The following is a 23577-nucleotide window of genomic DNA, read 5'->3' on the forward strand; positions in this document are numbered from 1 at the left end:
TGTTTGGAGTCTCTTCCTGGGTTGAAATAAGGTGAAGACAGCGAGCCAGACTAAATAAGTAGTATTTAAAGGCCGTTTTGATTAATTTAGACAGAGGCAAAGCTGTCCGAGTCGACACAGGCTTCCTGGACACATGTTTTAAGCATCAGCCTCAGCAATGGAAGAGAGAGAAGGAGCTGCACCTCCAGAGCCTATGGTAGAAATTACTTTTATTATAACAAGTGTGTCATCTGTGTCTGACACACCTGACCTCATTACACACTCATATTATTCAGAAATTATTTGACTTTGTATGTTTGTATAGAAAAAGTCAGATATCTGTAAAGTTTCACGCTCATAACAATAATTAAATAAATAAGGCAATAAATAGCAGAGTGCAAAAGTAGGTTATATATCTTCAGTCTGCATGATTACCATGTAAGGAAAAGCCATTCAACAGAGTATTAACTAGTGTCAGCAGGAGGCTCCAAAGTTCAGTTCAAGAATTGGACCTTTAATATCCTGGCATGGAAAGCTAATTATTGTAGTTATTAAAACGCCAGTCTGTAAATAAAAGCATCATATGGATGATTTATTTGCAACAGTTTGGTTCATGGTTTATGAACATCTTTACTTCTTGAATCAGTTGAGTTCTTCATATATTTTTGAGGCTGTGTGAGATAACTTTAAAGGGACTGTTTGTAAGAATCAGAAATGCTTGTTAACAGCGACACCTGTGGCCGTTAAGTCAACGAAAGTCAGCGTCGGGCTCGCGCTTGTGCTCTTCATCACATAAAGTTTCTTTGAGTACTTTGAGCGTGTATAGAAATACACAACCTTCTCACTGTTTTTACTGGGATTGCAGATAAGTGGATGAATGTTCAGTCCTTGTGCTTCAGTTTTTGACAATGTTCTGTATTCTGCCAGAGTAACACAATACTAATACTAATTTCTACAGGAAATCTTTGTACAAGACCAGCAGCTTCCACCTGACCAACCTGTGCCCACGCCTGATCCTGGTACACACCCACAAGACAAACATACCAGCAGCACACATGACTGGACTTCGTTCCATATAAACACATTACTGTTGTTATCATTTCTTACAGTGTTATCATTTATCCAATTTCATTAAAATCATATCATAAGATCTTATTCTGTTCTGTTGTCCAGATGAATGGTTTTGAGCAAGCTGTTATAAAATAAGTTATTACATTTTTTGTTTGAATTAATCTGATGTTATTTGCTTTGTTGTTTTATGAGTGATTTTGTAGAGATCTGCCATATTATGTAATACACTGCTGTCTAAAAATATCCTTATTAATTGTTAATGATTTCAGCTCTACATATACTTTTCCTCAGAGATAATGCACTTCTAAAATAGTCATATAAAGTACTATTTATAAAATAAGACTCTGAATTTGTGCTGTGTGTGTGTGTGTGTGTGTGTGTGTTGTAAAGCAGATGATTCACTGACAGATGAACCTCAGACCAGAGCAGACTTCTTAAGATGTGAGTCTTGTTTTAATCTCTAAACCAAACAGTCTCTCGCAGACCGAAGAACAAACACAATCAGATAACGGTGACATGCCATAAAAATGAGCTGTTCACTCTTTAGGATATGTTGAACATACAGTTGAGTATCGAAGCCAAGAATGGGCAAGGTTGCAATAATTTTATAATTATATGGACATATATTACTTATCTAAAAAGACTGAGAACCTCTGTTCTAATGAGCCTGATACCTAAATGTACAGTATGTGCAAAGCACTGATAAAGAGTTTTTCATGATATGTCCCCTTTAAATCATCCCAGTTGAGAGTGCCGATATATTCCTGAAATACAGTACAACACATTAGTTGTGAGGTGTATAAAGGAAAGACTCACCCACTTCTTCCTCTCCTCTCACAGATTACTGTCACCTCACCCTGGACCCAAACACAGTGTACAGAGAGATTGTTCTGTCTGAGGGGAACAGAAAGGCGGAGCTCATATCTATAGTCCAGGACTACCCTGAACACCCAGACAGGTTCTCTCACCTCTTTCAGGTGCTGTGTAAAGAGGGTCTGACTGGACGCTGTTACTGGGAGGTGGAGTTTGAAGGGTCTGTTGAAGTAGCGGTGGCTTACAAAGATCTAGGCAGATCAGACTATTATCACGAGTGTGCGTTCGGCTGCAACGACAAATCCTGGAGTTTAGACATAAACAACAACAATAGATGTTTCAGACACAACGACGAGGAGACTGCGGTGCCGGAGCCTCGGTCCTCCAGAGTCGGCGTGTACCTCGATCATAAGGCGGGTTGTCTGGCCTTCTACTGCGTCTGTGACACGACGCTGCAGCTGATGCACAGAGAAGAAACGACGTTCACAAAGCCGCTCTACCCCGGGCTGTGGGTCATAGAGACCGCGCAGCTGTGTGACCTGGAGTAGAGGTCCGGCCAAAAAGTGTCATGTGATGCCGTCTAGGGTGCCCTTCCAGTGGATAAAACGCGATGCAGTGCTATATAGGCTGCCCTACATGCTAGAAAACTTTCTGCTCGCTGGTGCCCTATTGCAATCAGCTGGTGCCCTTTTTATGTCAATCGCCCCTGTCCCTCAGACAGTCTGAGTCCACCACTGCATGTCAGCAAATTATGACAACCCAAAGATTTGATAAAATATATATATATATATATTTTTTTAATCGGAAAGACTCTTACTGTTAAAAGGACAACATGTAGGATTTGGCGACACCTAGTGGTGTGGTTGCAGTTTGCAACCAACTGAGTACCCCTCCGTTCACTCCTTCCTTTCCAAGACTGCATTAACGAGAGCCGCCGTGTGCAAAACCGTGGTAACGCTGTTCGCTTTGCTCAGAGGCCATCCTTACCATAATAACACTACTTTTGGAGCAACGGAAGTCAGACGACGGCTGGCGATACCACGGTTTTGCACTCCGCGGCTCACGTTACCGCGGTTTCACAAACATGACGAAGAACTACAGTTATCTTCAGGTAACGTAAAAACTAGAAAGGCTCTTTACATGTACAAACACATAAGTGGGATACTCCAAAGATTATCTACATTATGACTCGGACACTAATACACATGTAAACACACTCATTGGCACCTTCCACCTCCGAAACCAAAAAGTTTGATGTTGTCAGAGTGCAGATTCAGTGACTTAGCACCCTATTTGTTCTCTCAGCCACAACTGAGTGACATGTGAAATACTATATATAGTATTTTATATGAAAAAAATTCACACTGCATTTTACGATCATTGCCCCCACCGTGCGCTGAATTTGCACAATCGTCTCGTTTGCAGAATTTGCACATTGTACATTTGTAATCGGCCTAGGGAACTGTATTTGATTGCATATGATTGAACGTCAAGCTCCCACAATGTTTTTACTGTTTCTTACTATTGTCTTATTTGTAACTCGTGTTGATTGTGGTGAAGCTAAAGACAATTTTCTACATTGTGGACTATAAAGTTTTTAACTAACTTCCTATTTGGGGTGCTATTTGCAACTTTATTGAGGGATTAACTGTATCATGTTTTATATGTGACTTTACTTGATTGCTGATTGTACCTTTATAGGGTTTCCAAAATTAAACTTTGACTGCGCACTTTTTTAATAATAATTTAACATGGTACTGTTTATGAGTGTTCATGAGTATATATGTAATAAAAGTACTTGAAAAAATGAAAGGTGCAGTGTGTAGAGTTTGGTGGCATCTAGTGGTGAGGTTGCAGATTGCAACCAACTGAAACTTCTCCCTTGTGCCAAGCGTGTAGGAGAACTACAGTGGCCGACGTGAAAACATGAATGGCCCCTCTAGAGCCAGTGTTTGGTTTGTCCGTTCTGGGCTACTGTAGAAACATGGCGGCCGGCTCTGTGAAAAGGACCCGCTCTGTATGTAGATATAAACGGCTCATTCTAAGGTAACGAAAACACAACAATTCTTATTTTCAGGTGATTATACACTAAAGAAAACTATACTTATTAATATCATATTCGATTTCTGCCCATAGATCCCCCTAAATGCTACACACCATTCCCTTAAAAATAAACTAAATCACAGTGCCAAGCCCCTGTACGTGTTAATGCAGACATTTTGGGAAATACACTTACTTACATTCTTGCAGAGAGTTAGATGAGAAGATCGATACCACTCTAAAACATGAGTGATATTAATCTTCTCATTCAACTCTTGTCGGGAAAGCAAATACGTTTATTTCCCAAAATGTCAAAATTATTCCTTAATGTTTACTCGAGCACAACTGTGGGGACTGGGTCACACCAGCAACAGTATGATCACTGTGTATCTGTAGTGATCATTTAAAAAAAGACATGAACAGACAAACGGTACACAGAGAATTAAAAGATAATCGATATGGAGTTTATTACATCATTTGATTCAGATCTTCTGTACAAAGTCTCTGAACAAATACATCCTTTAACTTATATTTTTGGCATTTATTTTCAAAGTAGCAGAGTGGTGTAGTAACAGACATTATTTTGGACTGAGACGCCACAATTGAGGCCCCAAATGGCAGCAAATGTGAAATGTCCTGGAACTAGGACTATTCAAGGTCAATGCCTAACCTTAACAATCTCGCGAGAGTTTCCCCAGTTTACGGGCTCCCTTCTAGCCACTACACATAAAATGATAATTGTGCTGCATTCCTTTTTGCAATGACTCTGTCATTTTGTCTTGGGTTATAAATCCAGCGCACCCCTTTCCTTTACGGCGGTGCCCTTTCACCCCGCACGGCAGGTCAGAGACGGCTCTAGGTTGGCTTAGAAAGACCCAGGGTGAAGCCCAGACCTCACCGCTTAGTGGTCGCTGTGGCCTGTCACCCTGCGGGAGCGATGGTCAACCGGGGCATACTGTCCTCAGTGCGGTGATTTTGGCCAACCTGATCACGGACCCAATCTCGTTTACCATGCTTTGTGGGGACTTCTTTGCCGTTTCATCACAATTAATCTCTACAAAACCAATGTGTTTATGATTCAATTGTTAACTAGAGCACAAAGTTCCATCAAAAACATATTAATTTTGCTCTCAAAGTGCACCAGATTGATGGATTTAACTTTAAAATGTGAGCTGCAAAATGTTTTCTCAATGCATTTTGTTTCCAAAGTCAATGAGTAATCGTGTTAAATACCAGCCCAGTCGCACAGCAGTTAGTGAAATAGTAATGAAACTTAATGTATTGATTTGTGTACATAGACATGAATTCATATTTGTTTTTGTGATGGTCAGCACAAAATCAATTTGTAAGTAATCCATGTAACAGTAAACCAGGAAGTTAAAAGACCCAGGAGACCGGTATTTGTGTCCCGTGTCAAACCACAAGTCAAAGTGTATTTATTTGTCACGTACTTAAGTTACAGCACTTCCGGAGTTTTTTTTAACCCAAACCGTGATCTTTTCCTAAACCTAACTAAGTAGTTTTATTTTGAAAAGACTGGAGCGAAAATTAAATCATGCGTCATGTGTTGCTGGACATTCGTAGGAAAACACAAGAAAAGTAAATTGTTGAAATTCGTGCTGAGAATCACAAAAAAAAGAAGGAAATTTGTGTCTATGTAAACGGATCAAATAGATTCAATTTGGTGTTGTAAATAATTGTGATCTCAATATTGACCAAAATAAATTGTGATTATAATTTGTACCATAATCAAGCAGCCCTACCTGGAACAATAAACTAAAACTCCCTACCGAGACCATCATTACTCTGTCATGTAGATGAAAACAATCATGGTTGATGTGTTGTAGTAGAGCTGCTGGAAACAGTTGTTGATGTAACAAATAACTCAATCAGAAATCACTGTGCAGATGACAGTCTTTAATTTCATTTCCTGCAGAATAAAATGGGTCTGAGCACCTCTGAGCAGCTGTTGAGCGCCAATCCCACTGATGCTTTCTGGTGATGTCACAATGGTGATAAATGCGGTGGTTGGGCCACGTGGCTCTGGAACAAAGTAATCCTATCCAGCAGCGTTAGTGGGATGTCTCTGATGACTGAATGCAGATCTTCATGCTGTATTGGATAGATGACCACACTCAGGGCCGAGCGCTCCACTGAAAATCTAACGGAGAGAAAACAGAAGAAAAGGTGAATTTGAGATTTAACGTTTGACGAGTTTGTCCTCACACACAAATACTGACCTGTCCAGCAGAGCTTTCTGCAGCGTGCGACAAGCCACCAAGGTGCCACCCATGAACATGTGGCACATGATTACATGGCGGCATCGCTCCATGAAGGTTTCGGCGGCCGATGGGTCAAAGGTACCGCTGCGTGAGATAAGGCAGAGACGCTGCAGACGGGAGCAGCAGGACAGAGCCTCAAAGAATGACGCGTTGGCATTCAGGTAGGGCTGCTCTAACCTAAAACACACACACACACACACACACACACACACACACAGTGTTCAATAAATAAAAACAACAAGCTGAGCAAACATGTGAATTTCTACCATTAAATGTAATTAGACTAAATGGTGTACTGCCCTATTTTTTGTGGTGAATCTAAGGAACAACCTTACATGAAATAAACACTACATCACACTACAAGGTAAATCTGGCTGTATGGTTTGCCTGTTTAGTATGGAGGATGGAACCTGCCAAAGTAAAAAAAATAAATGAATAAATAAATAAATGACAACAAATAAATGTCATTAAATGTAGAAAAAATAATATAAAAAATAAATGTAGTCATTAATCAATTGATAAAATGTGACATAAATTGATATTTTTGTTTAACTTGCTTCTTTATTTATTTATCTCTGTAATATTCCCTTATTTACTCTTCTGTTTAATTTTCCCTTTTATTTATTTATGTATTTTTTTTTTTTTATTTTTAAATTTATTTATTTATTTTGCATGATTATTTTTGCTGCATTTAATGAATAATATTTATTTATTTTTGATTTTGGCAGGTTCTGTCCTCCATAGTTTGGGGGTTCCCATAATTATCACCAAAAAAAATACAATCTGCCAATTCAAAATTTTCACAACAGATAATGTTGCTGCTGAGAGATAATGTTTTGATTCTTCATGTTATCAGCCAAGCATTTAATGGTTTTGAATCTACTTAACACCCCAGGGAGGAAAATATCATTAGGATTAAATTATTAGTTAAAATAATAAATGAAATATTAGTATTAATTAATAATAAATGCCTTTATTGGAAAGAGGGACAATCTGTTAACTAAAGGGACATATAATAATAATTATGACATGTACAATCTGATGGTTAATGTTAGGGCTGACCCGAATGCTTCGAAGCTTCGACCGTTGCCATGGTAATCTGCCTCCAAATCAGTATTCGAATGCTTCTGTTTTTTTTTTCATTTTTATAAATAAGTATGTAATAATAATGTATAAATCCCCAAATAGCCCATGAAATAAGGAATAATCCGACCACATTATTCATTAGTCATATTTAACATTTTCAACATATTCTCTGACGGGCATCGCTGTTTGTTGTGTGTAGAGGTGCACAGTAGAGGTCTGCACAGTAGAACGGAAGCGGCACTGAAACAAGGGAGATGGAGACAGACAGGAGAACACATCAGCCACCGCGAATACCTTCGAATACCTTTGAATATTTCTCACTGAAGCTTCGAAGCCCAAAAAATGGTATTCGGGACAGCCCTAGTTGGTGTTTAGTATTACAGTAAATGAAGGGTACACAAAGAGAGCTTCTAACCTGAGTTCCTGTAGCTGTGTGCACTGTTTAAGTGAGTCCAGCAAGGCAGGGGTGTAGTTCATGGTTTTTAGTGATCCCATGTTGGCAAGGGATAATACCTGTAGGTCTTTGCACTGCCTGGTCAGCTGTACCAGCCCTGTCCCCCTAAGGACCCCAGGAAGCCCAGCCAGAGTCAGACGACGTAATCGAGGGAAAGCCTCAAGTGCCGCTAAGTGTGCGTCGCCAACTCCTTGTGCCCACGCACACATACCACGAGGCTCCACGCTGGCACGAGTGCGGGGCTCGAGCCGAGGCAGCGCGGAGACAAATCCTGGACCGATGAGCTCTAAGACCTCTAAAAAAGGGCAGCCAGCTAAGAGCAGAGTGAGCCCTGAAGTGCTGTCCCCTGACGGAGGAGACTCTGAATCGGGCTTGTAATTCTGGAACCCCAGACGTGGCGTCTTCTTCAACCCCAGGAACAACCCAGAGGGAGTCATGTTGTTTCTAGAGATTTGATGTGTGTTTAAGCCGTCTGACAGAGCGCAGGCAGGCAGAGTGAGCGAGCGCAGGTGTGCGAGTTTGGCTAAGCTGGCACACAGGTGTGTTTCTCCACCTGGCTCAGGTGAGTTTTCATGATGATAGTGTGTGTGCATCAGGTTCAGGTGTTTAATGTTGGAGCAGACAACTGCCAACCGGCCTATTGTCGCAGGAACCAGCTGATCTTCCACACTCGTACACTCTGAGTAAAGGACCTTGTTGATCCCGCTGAGGTTCAGGCTGGTCAGCTGTGTGGCGTCTCTGACTCCTCCCTCCAGCAACGACTGGAAAACCTGTGGCCACAACGCTGGGCAGCGGCTGAAGCTCAGGTGCTTCGGACTGTTTCCCTCCAGGGTTTGCTTTAGGGATGAGGAATCCAGCCAGGACAGAGGGAGCTGCAGGGCCTCCAGGTCATCTTGTTGACCCAAGGTCTGGGCCAGTGAGCGAGCAGCATGCCAGCGAGCAGGGTTTGGGCCAGGAATCGACACAAGGAAAACTCTGAGTCTCTTTGGAATGTGAACGCTGAAAACTGCCAGGTAGAGCAGAAGCAACTCCTGGTTGGCCTAAGGACATCAACACACAGATACACTAATTACAAACTGCACAATACTGCAGTGTATACTGCAGACATATGGGAACTAGGGCTGTCAAAAGTTAACGCGATAATAATGCGTTAACGCAAATTCATTTTAACGCCACTAATTTCTTTAACACATTAACGCAATTTGCGAACACCTAAGGAATTTATTGGTACCAATCATATCAAACTGGCTTGTCGAGAAGGAGGCTATATAACAAACCAAACTTACGCTAAATTTTGACGAGGAAAAACTATCATGGCCATCTTCAAAGGGGTCCCTTGACCTCTGACCTTAAGATATGTGAATGAAAATGGGTTCTATGGGTACCCACGAGTCTCCCCTTTACAGACATGCCCACTTTATGATAATCACATGCAGTTTGGGGCAAGTCATAGTCAAGTCAGCACACTGACACACTGACAGCTGTTGTTGCCTGTTGGGCTGCAGTTTGCCATTTTTTTAATGTTAAATGCAGTACCTGTTGTTTTGTGTTGTTAATTGATTTCCAATAATAAATATTAACATACATTTGCATAAAGAAGCATATTTGCCCACTCCCATGTTGATAAGAGGATTAAATACTTGACAAATCTCCCTTTAAGGTACATTTTCAACAGATGAAAAAATTTGTGATTAATTTGCTATTAATTGCGATTAACTATTTAAATCGGTTGACAGCCCTAATGAGAACATATTACATGTACATGCACACCAACAAACTCACCCCTCCTGGAGCCAGCCTGGCAGTGAACTCCTCCAGATGTTGGTAAGGTGGCACACTGCTCTGATCCACCACTAAAGGACAGCAAACATTGAATCCCTCTCTGGTCCTGTCTGAGATGTCAAACTGCAGCATCAGCCTGCAGGGTACAAACACAGACACACACACTCAACAATGTGGTAGTAAAGCAGTAACACAAAGTCCTGAGACAGCAACAACAATGTAAATGCATGAAGTTCCATGAGCATCGTGTCGCTAAACTCAACCCAATGGACCAAAGGCATTAAGATGATGAATTTCTGTTCGCACATAACCAGACCAGAAATTAATGTGCTTTTAAGTTACAAGTAAATGCAGATTGACATCTCTGAATTAGTATATAATGTTACTAAAGGATAGAGCAACATTTGATTGTGACACAAGCAGGTGAATCATTACACTTTTGCATTTTAGTAGGGCTGTCAATAGATTAAAATAGTTAATCACAATTAATCGCAAATTATTTGCACGTTTTTTATCTGTTAAACATGTACATTAAAGGGAGATTTGTCAAGTATTTAAGGCTCTTATTAACACGGGAGTGGGCAAATATGCTTGCTTTATGCAAATGTCTATATTTATTATTGGAAATCAATAAACAACACAAAACAATGACAACTATTGTCCAGAAACCCTCACAGGTACTGCATTTAGCATAAATAAAATGCTCAAATCATAACATGGCAAACTGAAGCCCAACAGGTGCAACCTAGTGTGACATGGTTGGTTTTCTAGTTTCATATGATGCTTGTATCTTCACTAGCTTTAAAACTGAGCCCGCTATAACCTAAAAATCGCAATTGTGTTAATGTGTTAAAGAAATTAGTGGCGTTAAAACGAATTTGTGTTAACGCATTATTATCGCGTTAACTTTGACAGCCCTAATTGTGACACAAGCAGGTGAAGCATTTTTTTTTTAGCCATGCCATGGCTCTAGGTCCACCACTTTGATCCAGACTGAAAAATATCTCAACAACTGCTGGATGGATTTCCATGACATTTTGAATAGACATTCGTGATCCCTAGAGGATATATCCTAATGACTTTGGTCATCCTGACTTTTCCTGTAGCTCCACCAGCAGGTCAAACTTTAAATTATCTTGTGAAATATCTCAACATCTACAAAAAGGAATTGGCACAACATTTCGTAGCCATTCGGGATCCCCAGATGATATATCCTGCTGACTTTGGGGAACCCCTGACTTTTCCTCTGGCTCCACCTTGAGGCTGACTTTTGTAGTTTTTAATGAAATGTCTCCACAGCTAAGTAGGTGCAGACAGAAACTCTACGGAGAAGATTTCGTTTTGAAACAGATCCTTTTAGGTTTTGCTTGAAAGAACCTGAAACTGTTGAGCATCTATTTTTCTCTTGTTCAATCACATTACAGTTTTGGCAGGATCTTTACAGCTGGTTAAATATCGGAACTGGCAATCCTTCATTTGATTTATTTCAAGTCCTGATCTATATGGATGGTCTCTGGAGGAAGGTGTCAGATATGGTAAACCTATTTGTCATTCTGGGTAAATATCATATGCATAAATGCAAATGATAAACAGTAAACTAATGACATTCTCATCAGCCTCAGCTGCACTCTGTGCAAATGAGAAAATGTTTGCATGCTAACATGCTAAACTGAGATGTGTTAGTATTTACATAGTAAAGCCTAACAGAGCCCCTAGCAACATTTCTAAAGACACACATGATGCATACATTTTGGTGTCAAGAGAATCACAAAAAGATAGATCAAAGTATATAGTGCAGTCTGCCAAAGAGGGTGATTCTGGACACAGGCCTCCTGTGAAACCTCAGTAATCTGAGAGATCCTTACTTGCGTAGTTGGATGCAGCATGGCACCACACCATAACTCGGTGTCAACAGCGTCTGTCTGAGCTCCGACAGGCGGCTCAGTGAATCCACCGCCGCCGAACTGAGCGTAGCTGTGCTGAAGCCTGCCGTAACATCAATGGCGAGTGATCTGAGCAGAGAGAGAGAGGAGAGGAGACGGGAGAGACGGGGGGAAGTGATGCGACAGCCGGTGACATCGAGGTGCGTCACTCCTCTGCAGCGAGCAAGAAGCTCCACTGTAGCGGCAGACAGCCAGTAGCAACCATTCAGGCTGAGAGACTGCACGTGATTGGCTAGCTGCTTCAATACGTTCTGAACCAATAGATCGTCAGCCTGGAGGAAACAAAGAACACATTTTATCGAATGTTTCAAAAGGCAACAAGTATGTGTTGAAGAAATGTTTCAAAGCATACAGATAGTTCCACACACGTGCATGAACTTGTAGATTAATAGAAAACTGTGATAGAGATCTTCACTAAAACAATGTTGAGACATGCCTTATCAGTTCAAATGATGATAAATAACGTTTTCAACAGCTTTACCAGATACTCCTCAGACAGGCTGACGTTTGTGAGCAGGGTCTTATCATAGCACAGTGTGTGTAACTTGTGGCAGACGTTTGCCACGTTCTGCACCAGGTCACACACTGGAACGTGGCGGAGGATGCACAGCAGGATCTCATCGGACAAATCTGACATTCCCACCGAGGTAGAGGACATTGTGTCCTCGTCGAATACAGCCTGAGACAGACAGCAAACAGTGTCACGGTTAAATGCTTTTAGACCCTCTGTGTATTCAGTCAACCTTTGGAAAGAATTACCAAGACCAATACTGACAATCTACTGTTACGAATATGTGCAATAACATATGCTGATCACAGGAATAATTATCTGATGCTGTGCAATAATTACTTAATTATCTGACGGACACTTTGTGCAATAATCTGGCAAAACTGTCATCTGGCAAAACTGTCATCTCATCAATATACATATTGTATTTTTAAATCTTATATTGTATTTTATCTATTATATTCTTTATATTTATATTGCACTATCTCTTTTTTTTATTTCTATTATCTTTTTTAGCACCTATGGGATTGTCACAATCTAATTTCGTTGTACTATGCAATGACAATAAAGGGCTTGAATCTTGAATCTTGAAAAGATGCTGAAAATTTGTGTGGTATCAATTACTAATTCTTGGTATTTTGTTATTGAGTTCAAACACAGAGACAGAAGTGGTTATTAGGACACTAGATTATAGCTGGGTGAGGTGATATGACAACTTATCATTCATACTGTGGTAGCTCTCCTTTTAATGTTTCTGGTTGTATTAAGCCATTGTAGGCAATGCTGCAAATTAATGAGTGGGACTGCTTTATGGCAACCAGGGAATGACATTAGCGCCTGCCACCTGCCAGATAACAGGGTAAATGTTGGCTGTGGCAGGTAAAGATTTCAGGTCACCTGCCACCATGGCAGACAGGTTTTCCTTATATTAAGAAATATTATAGTCATGCATTAAGGTTACATGATATAATCCATAATTCTACAGTCTGGTACCACTGACTGTGTTTACAATTTTAAAGCGTTCTACCTAGATTTCCAAAGTGGCAGCCGGTAGAAATGTTCAGTGACCTGCCACAGTGGCAGATGAGGAAAAAGGTTGATTCCAGACCCTGATGGCAACACTTGATTTTTATATAATTTGCATCAATGTCAGGTATTTAATTTGCTGGATTTGCCAAAATCAGAATTTTTTATCTGGTTATTTTATCTTTACATTTCATTATAGTTTTTATTATTTATCATTTTAATTCTATAAAAGACAATGATATGGATAGTACAATATAAAATGGCATTTATCTATATTGCTCAGTCTTATACAGTTTGACATACATATAGTACAATTTTGGATTAGGAGATGATGCCATTACTATTTTACTTATTAGAAAGTATAGCCTTTTGAACCCTGATACAAGATGTACAGACATGTTGAGACATATTGATATGAGTATTAGCAGCAGCCACATTGTGTCTGTCTGTCTGTCCAATCATACAAAAGAGGATTTCTGTTCTTTAGCAGGTTAATAAAAAGGAGACACCAAACCACACGTCGTTGTACCACAATGTGTAAACTAAACTTGGTTGAGTAACTCTGCAGTGATGTGTGTGGAGCTGGTGTAACCTCACTCCGCTAGTTATCATGAGCTAGCTGGTCCAGCTGCTCGGTCCATGTCCCGGTACCGTTAACTATTCATGTGTTGTTGAGTCGGTTAACCCACCTGGACAATAATCTGTCGGTCCATGTCCTCTGAAACTCCTCTCACGGTCCCACTCATGGTCCTCGGGATGTTTTATTTATATTTCAGATGTTCATCCAGCCGGGCCGACGACTCATGTTCCGATGAATCCGCTTTACGGTGAAGCACCGGCGATGTAACGTTCACATCCAACCGGTGACAGCACGGATTACGTTTACTGCTGCACAGTGACGGAAGTCTGTCAGTGACGGACACACTTCCGTTCAAGGCGATTTTTTTTTTAATGAAATTTCCTCATTAATTAATTAAAACTGTCCTTCAACAATTACACACTGAAGAAAGAAAAAAATTGTAGTAATTTAAAAATATAATAATAATAATAATAATTATTATTATTATTATTATTATTATTAATTGAAAAAATGAGATATTAATATTTACAAGCAATAATAATAGAAAGATGTATGGTTTTATCAGAGGTGGAAGAAGTATTCAGATTGTTTACTTACATCAAAAATAATTGTAATTTTATGAAATTTCCTCATTAATTAATTAAAACTGTCCTTTAAAAAAAGTGCAGAACAATTACACACTGAAGAAAGAAAAAAATAGTAGTAATTTAAAATATTATAATAATAATAATAATAATAATAATAATAATAATAATAATAATAATAATAATAATAATAATAATTTATTTATATATTATTTAAAATATATTTATTATTATTTTTAATTTACTTATCTTTTTATGTTTTTGGTCCTTTCCTTTTTCCTTTTTCCTTTTTTTTTGTTGTATATGTTTCGTTTATGTTTCTATCGGATTTAATTAATTTATATGTATTAATGTAATTGTTTATGAAATTGAGTCTGCTTATTTAATGGTGCAGTAATATTGTTATAGGGATGGGGGGTGGGGGGGGGGGGGGGGGGGGGGTGTATAATTTGTCTATACAATTATTTCTGTGATTTATTGGGTTTTGTACAGAATACCAATAAAAAGACTTTGAACCCCAAAAAAGGAGATATTCATTTTTATAACCAATAAAAATAGAAAGATTTATGGTTTTATCAGAGGTGGAAGAAGTATTCAGATTGTTTACTTACATACAAAATAATTGTAATTTTATGAAATTTCCTCATTTGATTAATTAAAACTGTCCTTCAAAAAATGTGCAGAACACCTAAATAATGCTAGAAATTACACAATGAAGAAAGCAAAAAATAGTAGTAATTTAAAAATATAATTAAAAAAGGAGATATTATATTTATTATATATTATTTAAAATATATTTATTATTATTTTTAATTTACTTATCTTTTTATGTTTTTGGTCCTTTCCTTTTTCCTTTTTTTTTTGTATATGTTTCGTTTATGTTTCTATCGGATTTAATTAATTTATATGTATAAATGTAATTGTTTATGAAATTGAGTCTGCTTATTTAATGGTGCAGTAATATTGTTATAGGGATGGGGGGGTATAATTTGTCTATACAATTATTTTTGTGATTTATTGGGTTTTGTACAGAATACCAATAAAAATACTTTTAACCCAAAAAAAGGAGATATTAATTTTTATAACCAATAATAATAGAAAGATTTATGGTTTTATCAGAGGTGGAAAAAGTATTCAGATTCTTTACTTACATTAAAAAAAATAGTAATAACTCAGGGTAAAATTACTACTACTAAAATTCCTGCATTAAAAATCTAAAAAGTACAAAAATAATAGCAGCAAAATGTATCAAAAGTAAAAGAATTCATTAGGCAGCAGAATGACCCCAGTCAGTGGGATATTATATTATTGGATTATTAGGCTATTACCTATGCATGACTGTATAAGATAAGATAGAACTTTATTAATCCCGAAGGAAATTCTTGTGCCAGAGATTGCTCAAAAATACAACAAAAAATTACAACAAGTTCAAGTGTATCAAATACAAGTTTATAAAATAAAAAAGTACTATTTCTAGCACCAGCGCCTAAAAGAATAACAGTTAAGTAAGACACATTTAGTAAAATGAGTAAATAAGATAAGTAAAGTAAACAAAGGTAAAGTAAGCTTAAAAAACAGAAAAATAAGTAATATTGCACATGTTGGACATTAATATTGCACACAATGAACAGTGATATTGATATTATTGTTGTTGTCAGTGTCCGGTGTTTTTAGCTGTCCTTCCTGAGGAAGGTGGAGGAGTTATAAAGTCTGATGGCTACTGGTATAAATGGCATTTTATGTTGTAGCTGGTCAAAATTAAGCTAATTTCAAACTGTTTTATCCTGTTGGGTAGTTTAATCTATAACAAGTACTCTATAATGCATTATTCTTTATAAACTGAGCACATATGTTGTATAAAACATTCATCTTCAAAGTAACTTATAACTGTCAAATAAATGTAGTGGAGTAAAAAATACAATATTTGTCTCTGAAATGTAGCACAGTAGAAGTAGCATGAAATGGAAATGCTCAAGTAAAGTACAAGTGTTTAAAGTACTTGAATAAATGTTACTTTCCACCAATGGTTTTAATATACTTTTTAGATTATTTATAAAAAACAGCAATACATACTTTTTTGGTGAATTTACTGGGCCCAAATCAAATTTAGCAACAATTTTATATGTTTTATTTTGTGGAAATATATGTACTGTTTGGGTTCTTAAATTCTGAGACAGAAATGAACAAACCAGCACCAGAACTACAAACTAGTTTCTGTAGTTATTAAACACTGTTATACAATTATTACAACCCAAAGTGAATTAGCCCGTTTGCTTCAAATGTTAATTCCACTGTTAAAAAAGAAGTACATTTTTGCCAATATGTGGGGACACAGGTAAAGGAAATAGCCTGCTTTTTAAACAAAGAAGGATGTGTGAGGACGATGACAGAAGATGTCTCGCTTTAATCAAATATTCACTAAGAGATGGATATTTATCATGTAAGGGATAATGTACAGCGAGCTGGTCATTGTTGTGAACTGTTGCATCGTCCTGAAGGGGTTTATTTCACAACAATGACCTGCTAGCTGTACATTATCCCACTTATTACACGGCTATTTCCTTAAGAAATCAATTTGACACAAAAATGGTCCTCCAGAGTCTGAGATCAGAACTGCACCCATAGCAACGGTCTGTTATACATAGCACCGGTCTGCTATGAAGAAATAACAGACCGTAGAATGCTGTGATAGACCAATCAGAATCGAGTATTCAACAAAGCCGTGTAATAATGTGAAATAACACACTACAAACTTCTCAAACTACTCCTGCAGCAGAGTCTTGTACACTTTGTGTTCCAACTAATCAAATCAAAATTCCTTAGCTGAGTTGCTGTGACCTATGTTTTCAATTTTACAACTATATGACTTCTTAGTAGTTCGTTCTACAAATTCACTGATACGAAATAAATATCTGTTTAATAATTACTTCTCACATTAATTTTGTTGTCCACATGATGGCACTATAACAAAAAGATTCACAGTGAAGTGATACTGAAAGGTGGCGTTTAAACCTGCAGTAGGCAGTATACTTTTGACATCATTAGGCAAAGATTCCATAACAGACTTTCCGCATATTGTAATTCAAGTGTTCTGAGAGCTAACTTGACTTCTGCACCTCCTCATGGCTCTGTTTTCAGGCTTTAGAAAATCTAGCCCGTGACGGGAGACTTTGACCAATCACAGGTCATTTCAGAGAGAGAGCGTTCGTGTTGGCTGTGCTCCGGTCATGTGACTGGAACTTCCTTCACCAGATTTCACAATGGCGGCGGCATCACAAACTTTCTCATTTTATAGCTAAACAGTACACTACAAGATGATTCTGAAAACATTTGAGGCGAGAAATAGGCATTAACGTAACATAATATTGATTCATATTTGATCAGCACTGCCTAGTTTGACCGTTTGGTCGGAGTTCACGAGTGACTGACAGCCGGCTCTCATAATCAGCAGATGGACAGCAGACCTCAGATCAGCTCTTACTGCTTGTTTACCTCCAGTATGTGAAATCTTGCAGATGCCGTTAGGAGCACCGGAGGACACAGAGGCACATGATTTTTCTCAGGTTACCTGTTTCATGAACTACTGTCAGGATATAGCGACCGTTTTATAAAAATAACTTTTTTTAATCATATTTGCTCCAATCTCGCCTATTTCAGCTTTAAGCTTTTAAGAACAATCAGGTTGAATTATGTCACTTATGGTTTCCAATGTTGACAAGTTTTCAAGATGGAAAAAATGCAATTCAAATATCCTTCTCAATAATCTTCTCATTCAACTCCTGTGCCAAAATCCTGCATGACTTTAGTGTTCAAGACTATTAACTGAGGAGCTGTATTGTAATGTGTGTAATTCATTTAGTCTGATCATACTTGCTTGAGAGAGCATTTGCTGTTAATATTTAAATGAGACATTAGATTCATCCATAGTACTGGCCTTTATCACAGCAGACTTTTAATTTGTTATAGTTAAAGTGTTTCCTTTAATATTTGAGCCAAGCTGAATAAACACCAAGTAGACAGACTGGAATCTCAGACTTGTGCGCTTTATTGGGTTGTTGTGTACACCGGAGGCTTGACGCCCCATGCACAAACCTTCAAACACCACCATACAAGGTAGAAGCTTTGTCTTTTGCATAATGACAAAAACAAACTGGACCAAGTATTGTTTAAGGCTGAAAGTACAAAAACAAAAGATTACATAATTTACATAAGCAATACTACAGGTCTGTTGGGCAGTGGGCCCACCAGAGAATAAACCTTCATAGAGGCAAATAAGGTAGTGAACAAACACATCTGGAATGACCTACACAGACACGACAATGGACTTCATGTTCTTCACACATTCACACCGCCTGTGACGCTCTGTACTTCCTGCAGTGTTTCTCCCCATCAAGGGGCATGGTGCCATAGCCATAGTGATGAGGGAAAATGGGAAGAGGTGTTGTGGGCTCAGCATACACCAGTGTGTTGGTGTAGGCATGTATGCAGAGCCGGTCGTTTGGGTTTGTAGCAGTGTGTGTTTAGGGCGAGGGGACTGACAAGTCTGTTTAGAAGCACTTCCTGTGGACAATGCTGGGGCCGGACTCATCATACTCCTGCTTGCTGATCCACATCTGCTGGAAGGTGGACAGGGAAGCCAGGATGGAGCCACCGATCCATACGGAGTACTTCCTCTCTGGGGGAGCAATGATCTGCAGGGAGAAGGATGGGGAAAAAAAGGGGTTAAAATACTAAACTCAATCCATACGTGTTGGCAAATGCACTGAAATCCTGCAAGTATTTTCTAAAGTTATATGTAGAAGAGCTTGACTGCTGCATTAACCATGTTTGTCCACTGAGTGGCAGTAAAGGTAAAGAGCTTTCTGGAACATTTTTCACATCATTGCCTCAGGGGAGGATGCCAGTTGGAGTAATGAAGGCGGAGTTATACCTTGATCTTCATGGTGGTGGGTGCCAGGGAGGTGATTTCCTTCTGCATACGGTCAGCGATGCCGGGGTACATGGTGGTACCGCCAGACAGCACAGTGTTGGCGTACAGGTCCTTACGGATGTCAACGTCACACTTCATGATGCTGTTGAAGGTAGTTTCATGGATACCGCAAGACTCCATACCTGTGAGAGGGTGAGAAGTAGAAAGTAAGTTTGTGTTCAACATACTTTGATCAAATTTAAAAACAACTCCCTTTATGCATTTATCAAACTCAATCCATAAGTGTATTTCAGCCAGTTTCCCTGACTTCATTTACCGAGGAAGGAGGGCTGGAAGAGGGCCTCGGGGCAACGGAACCTCTCATTTCCGATGGTGATGACCTGTCCGTCAGGCAGCTCGTAGCTCTTCTCCAGGGATGAAGAGGAGGCAGCAGTGCCCATTTCTTGCTCAAAGTCCAGTGCAACGTAACACAGCTTCTCCTTAATGTCACGCACGATCTCACGCTCAGCTGTAAGATAAGACCGTTTATAGTCAGATCCATTTTTTTTTTTCATTAGCTTCAAATGTTAGTTTGTTTTGAAGTCAGTGTTTTCTGTGCTAACCTGTGGTGGTGAAGCTGTAACCCCTCTCGGTCAGGATCTTCATGAGGTAGTCTGTGAGGTCTCTGCCAGCCAGGTCCAACCTGAGGATGGCGTGGGGCAGGGCGTAGCCTTCATAGATGGGCACCGTGTGGGTTACACCATCACCAGAGTCCATGACAATACCAGTGGTACGACCGGAGGCGTACAGGGACAGCACAGCCTGGATGGCCACATACATGGCAGGGGTGTTGAAGGTCTCGAACATGATCTGGAGGAGAGAGGAGACGAGGGATGAGTCATTGAATCAGTGAGTCAACGTAACCTTAAGTAAACTAGTATGGATTAGTACAGTCAGTACAGGAAAGCACAGCACACTGGCCTGTTTCGTTTTGAGTTAAACACCATGTGAAAACCAGTCATTACAAGAACCTGTGCTTTAGTTTGGTCATGTTGGCAACCTGCTCTACTGTCATCTGTTGCATCATGCAGACACCAGTGTAGTTAGGTGCTCGTCATCTACTTTGGCACGTCTAAAACAACCCTAGTTTGAAAAACAGCAGTGGCCATGCTGCAACAAGTCATTCCTGATGCATCACAGTGCAGAGAGATAGAAACCTGAAGCATCCGCAGAGATGAAAAGATCAGCACAGGATAGAAGAAACCTGGAGATCGAAGGAGCAGGATGAAATGGACAGATTGAGCAGAAGAAGAAATGCCTGAGCGGCAACACATTCTCCTGTTGTGACACCCTGCAGGTGAGCTGAGTGGATTTCCTGAGTGAGGGGATTGTGTCAGTGCATCAGCCATTATTACCTGGGTCATCTTTTCCCTGTTGGCCTTGGGATTCAGGGGAGCCTCTGTGAGCAGGACTGGGTGCTCCTCGGGGGCAACTCTCAGCTCATTGTAGAAGGTGTGATGCCAGATCTTCTCCATGTCATCCCAGTTGGTGACGATACCGTGCTCAATGGGGTACTTCAGGGTCAGGATTCCCCTTTTGCTCTGCGCCTCATCACCAACATAGCTGTCTTTCTGGCCCATACCGACCATCACACCCTAGGAAAGAAACAATTTATAATCAGGACAAAAATGAAATGAAATGTAGGACAGTTTTTGCAAGCTTTTGTATTTATAGTTTACATGATATTATGCGTACCTGATGCCTGGGACGTCCAACAATGGAGGGGAACACAGCACGTGGAGCATCATCTCCTGCAAAGCCAGCTTTGCACATACCGGATCCGTTGTCAACAACGAGGGCGGCGATTTCGTCATCCATTTTCTGGGCAGAGAGAGAGAGAGAGAGAGAGAGAAAAGGGGAGGATGTTTAAGACTGATGTGACAGCTACGTGTTACATCTGGCAAACATCATCAACTTGTCATTATGGAGACTGGACGCTGGATGTCGCAGTGGCGCAGAGTCCCAGTCCAGATCCAGAGAGATGAGAAACACAAAGGGCAGTTTCTCCTCTCGGGTCTGGCTGTGGCCATATAAGGAAAAAGTGAGAGCACGTTTGGAGACGGCGGCGACGGGACCGTGAAGCCGCCCTGTGTGTTGTTAAACCTCAAATGACACCAGACAGACAGCCAGACAGCCGGCCACTCCCTTCACCGGGATCAACCTACACACACACACACACACACACACACCTCTACCGCTTTAACACAGCCGTTATAACAGCTGAGGTGAATTAACTTCCATTCACTGTCATCAGGTGGACCGTTATGTCGTGATCACCACGGTTACAAGTTTATGTGGGAAAAAAGCCAACTGACATTCCTTAGCTAGTTTAGATGACCGTTATGGTCGTGATCACCATGGTTACAAGTTTATGTGAAGAAAAGCCCAACTGACATTCGTTAGCTATAGGTTAGATGACCGTTATGTCGTGATCACCATGGTTACAAGTTTATGTGGGGGAAAAAAGCCAACTGACATTCGTTAGCTGCAGTTAGATGACCGTTATGGTCGTGATCACCATGGTTACAAGTTTAAGTGAAAACGGTCAACTGATATTCGTTAGCTGTAACGTTAACTTGATGACTTCCTATAGCTGTAATATCTATGGCAACCTTTAACCATTTCTACACGCACTATCTGCAATTTTTACTTAAATATATTAAATTGAATCCGTCTCATCTGCAATCCACCATCTGTTAAATTATAAAGACAGCATCCCAGCACCATATCTACACTTTAACCGCTATCTGGTAGCTAGCATCCCTCTCAAACTGTAACTGACGGTCAGAAACATACAATGAATGATTACTATGGCAACGTGATCGATCCCAACGGTTGCTTCGACTTGAGGGAAAAGTCACAAAAATTCAGTTTTCCCGGCTAAAACATCACTTATAAGTTAACTAAATACATTAGAAATATGACAAAAACAACTTTCATCTTCACTCCGCCAGTTGTCTTACCTGTTTGAGGGTGTGTTATCGGCTTTAAAAGAGGGCTGTGACTGAGAGCGTTACACTCCGGTAGGACCTAGTGTCTGATCTCGACTGCAATGGAGGCATACAAACTGCAGGGTTTTATCAGAGCTCGCGCTGCAGCCCCCCTCTCCATATAAGGACAACTTTCCGCACGGCGGCCTCTGATTGGTCGAGCCGCCTCCACTGGGTGTGGCGCATGCAGATAACGCTCCTTGAGCTCTGACAGGACAGAGGAGAGACAAGTAACTAATCTATATACTATCAATACTATCAATCTGGGGCCGTTCACTGTTCAATAAAACACGTGTTCATATCCGTCTTCATCATTGTTTATTATGATGAAACGCAATGGGGATGACTTACAGGTATGGGGCAACAAATCGGTGCTTCAAAACACACAGCAGTCCTTGAAACAAGTTGTGCTTTTCTGTTGAGCTAATGAGCACATTTTGATGTAATTCATCATGTTTTAATCACTTTATTCATACATCCATGTTATTGTCTTCGGTTTGTATCTCTGTGCATTGGAGGGACAGTGCAGGACACAAACAGATCCACTATTCATGTCATTTAAAGGGACTGTTTGTAAGAATCAGAAATGCTTGTTAACAGCGACACCTGTGGCCGTCAAGTCAACGAAAGTCAGCGTCTGGCTCACGCTTGTGCTCGCTCTAAATAGACATGAATGAGCACCGCTCAAAACAGTGAGGCGACACACGTCAGCTAAAACCACAATATCACTCTATATTTCACCTGCTTGGCAGTAATGTTAGCTGACCAGACGAAGGTCTCTCCATGAATCAATGCTGATCCTAGTGTTGGCCTTTCCTGCTTCAGCCTCCCAACCGTGGTCAGAGGGAGACACCGGCACCTGATCAGAGGCGATAACATTTCTCGCTGCGGAGCCCCGTCACGGGAAACCTCTGTTGGTATGGAGGAGCTGCAGCATTTATTTCTGCACAAACGTCCACTGTACATTCACTAGATATTGTCAGAGCCACAAAGTCTTCTGCAGTGTGTAGTGTGCGCGCATGCACGTGAGGTGGAGCGAGCTGAGTGAAGGCAAGCAGGCAAGCAGAGGAGCAGAGGAGCAGAGGAGCAGAGCCCTGCTCCTGGTCTCCGGCCCTGGAGACCAAAGCTACGGTCTCCCCCGCGTCCTCAGACCGCGGCCAACACTGTTTTGCAAGATGGGCTTCACTAGATATAACTTTGCGGTTTTGGTGCTTCCGTGTAGTTCGTGTTGGAGTCTTGTCTGAACAGCGTAGCCACACGCGGGCGCGCATATGCGAGCGTGCATGGGACACCGACCCGGGTGATTTATACGTGTAAGAAGTTACAAACAGTCCCTTTAAGTGAATGACATAAAGGAAATGCAAGAGAGCTGGATTGCACTGAAGACTGTGTGCTAATGCATTTGCACATTCATGGCAGACACTCGAGGTTGGTGGTGCCAGGAGGATACAATCTCAGGGTCACTGACAG

At 40.3% G+C, this 23577-nt stretch overlaps 3 protein-coding genes across 4 annotated transcripts; 1 reads left to right on the forward strand and 2 right to left on the reverse strand.

Moving 5' to 3' along the window:
* The first annotated feature begins 4 nt into the window (after positions 1-4).
* Positions 5-3675, forward strand: LOC141764433 (stonustoxin subunit alpha-like). Of its 2 annotated transcripts, none has more exons than XM_074629691.1 (4): positions 5-196; positions 938-998; positions 1444-1491; positions 1891-3675. In XM_074629691.1, exons 1-4 carry the CDS (start codon positions 158-160, stop codon positions 2409-2411), a joined length of 669 nt encoding a protein of 222 aa, XP_074485792.1. In that variant the 5' UTR covers positions 5-157; the 3' UTR covers positions 2412-3675. The 2 variants fall into 2 exon arrangements, with proteins under 2 accessions (XP_074485792.1, XP_074485790.1); XM_074629689.1 differs by having other exon boundaries at positions 6-196; positions 1441-1491.
* A 2133-nt stretch (positions 3676-5808) lies between these two features.
* Positions 5809-13892, reverse strand: fbxl18 (F-box and leucine-rich repeat protein 18). The gene is made up of 7 exons (XM_074629695.1): positions 13674-13892; positions 11932-12129; positions 11373-11722; positions 9508-9643; positions 7687-8765; positions 6144-6362; positions 5809-6064 (listed from the first exon to the last, which is right to left on the reverse strand). Exons 1-7 carry the CDS (start codon positions 13728-13730, stop codon positions 5908-5910), a joined length of 2196 nt encoding a protein of 731 aa, XP_074485796.1. The 5' UTR covers positions 13731-13892; the 3' UTR covers positions 5809-5907.
* A 4278-nt stretch (positions 13893-18170) lies between these two features.
* On the reverse strand, positions 18171-22239 carry actb1 (actin, beta 1). The gene is made up of 7 exons (XM_074629696.1): positions 22081-22239; positions 20813-20938; positions 20473-20712; positions 19681-19927; positions 19395-19586; positions 19079-19260; positions 18171-18839 (listed from the first exon to the last, which is right to left on the reverse strand). The coding sequence occupies exons 2-7, from the start codon at positions 20933-20935 to the stop codon at positions 18696-18698; spliced, it is 1128 nt and encodes a 375-aa protein (XP_074485797.1). The 5' UTR covers positions 20936-20938; positions 22081-22239; the 3' UTR covers positions 18171-18695.
* Positions 22240-23577: the final 1338 nt, after the last annotated feature.

This window comes from Sebastes fasciatus, chromosome 3 (assembly GCF_043250625.1).
Source record: "Sebastes fasciatus isolate fSebFas1 chromosome 3, fSebFas1.pri, whole genome shotgun sequence".
Classification (NCBI taxonomy): Eukaryota; Metazoa; Chordata; class Actinopteri; order Perciformes; family Sebastidae; genus Sebastes; species Sebastes fasciatus.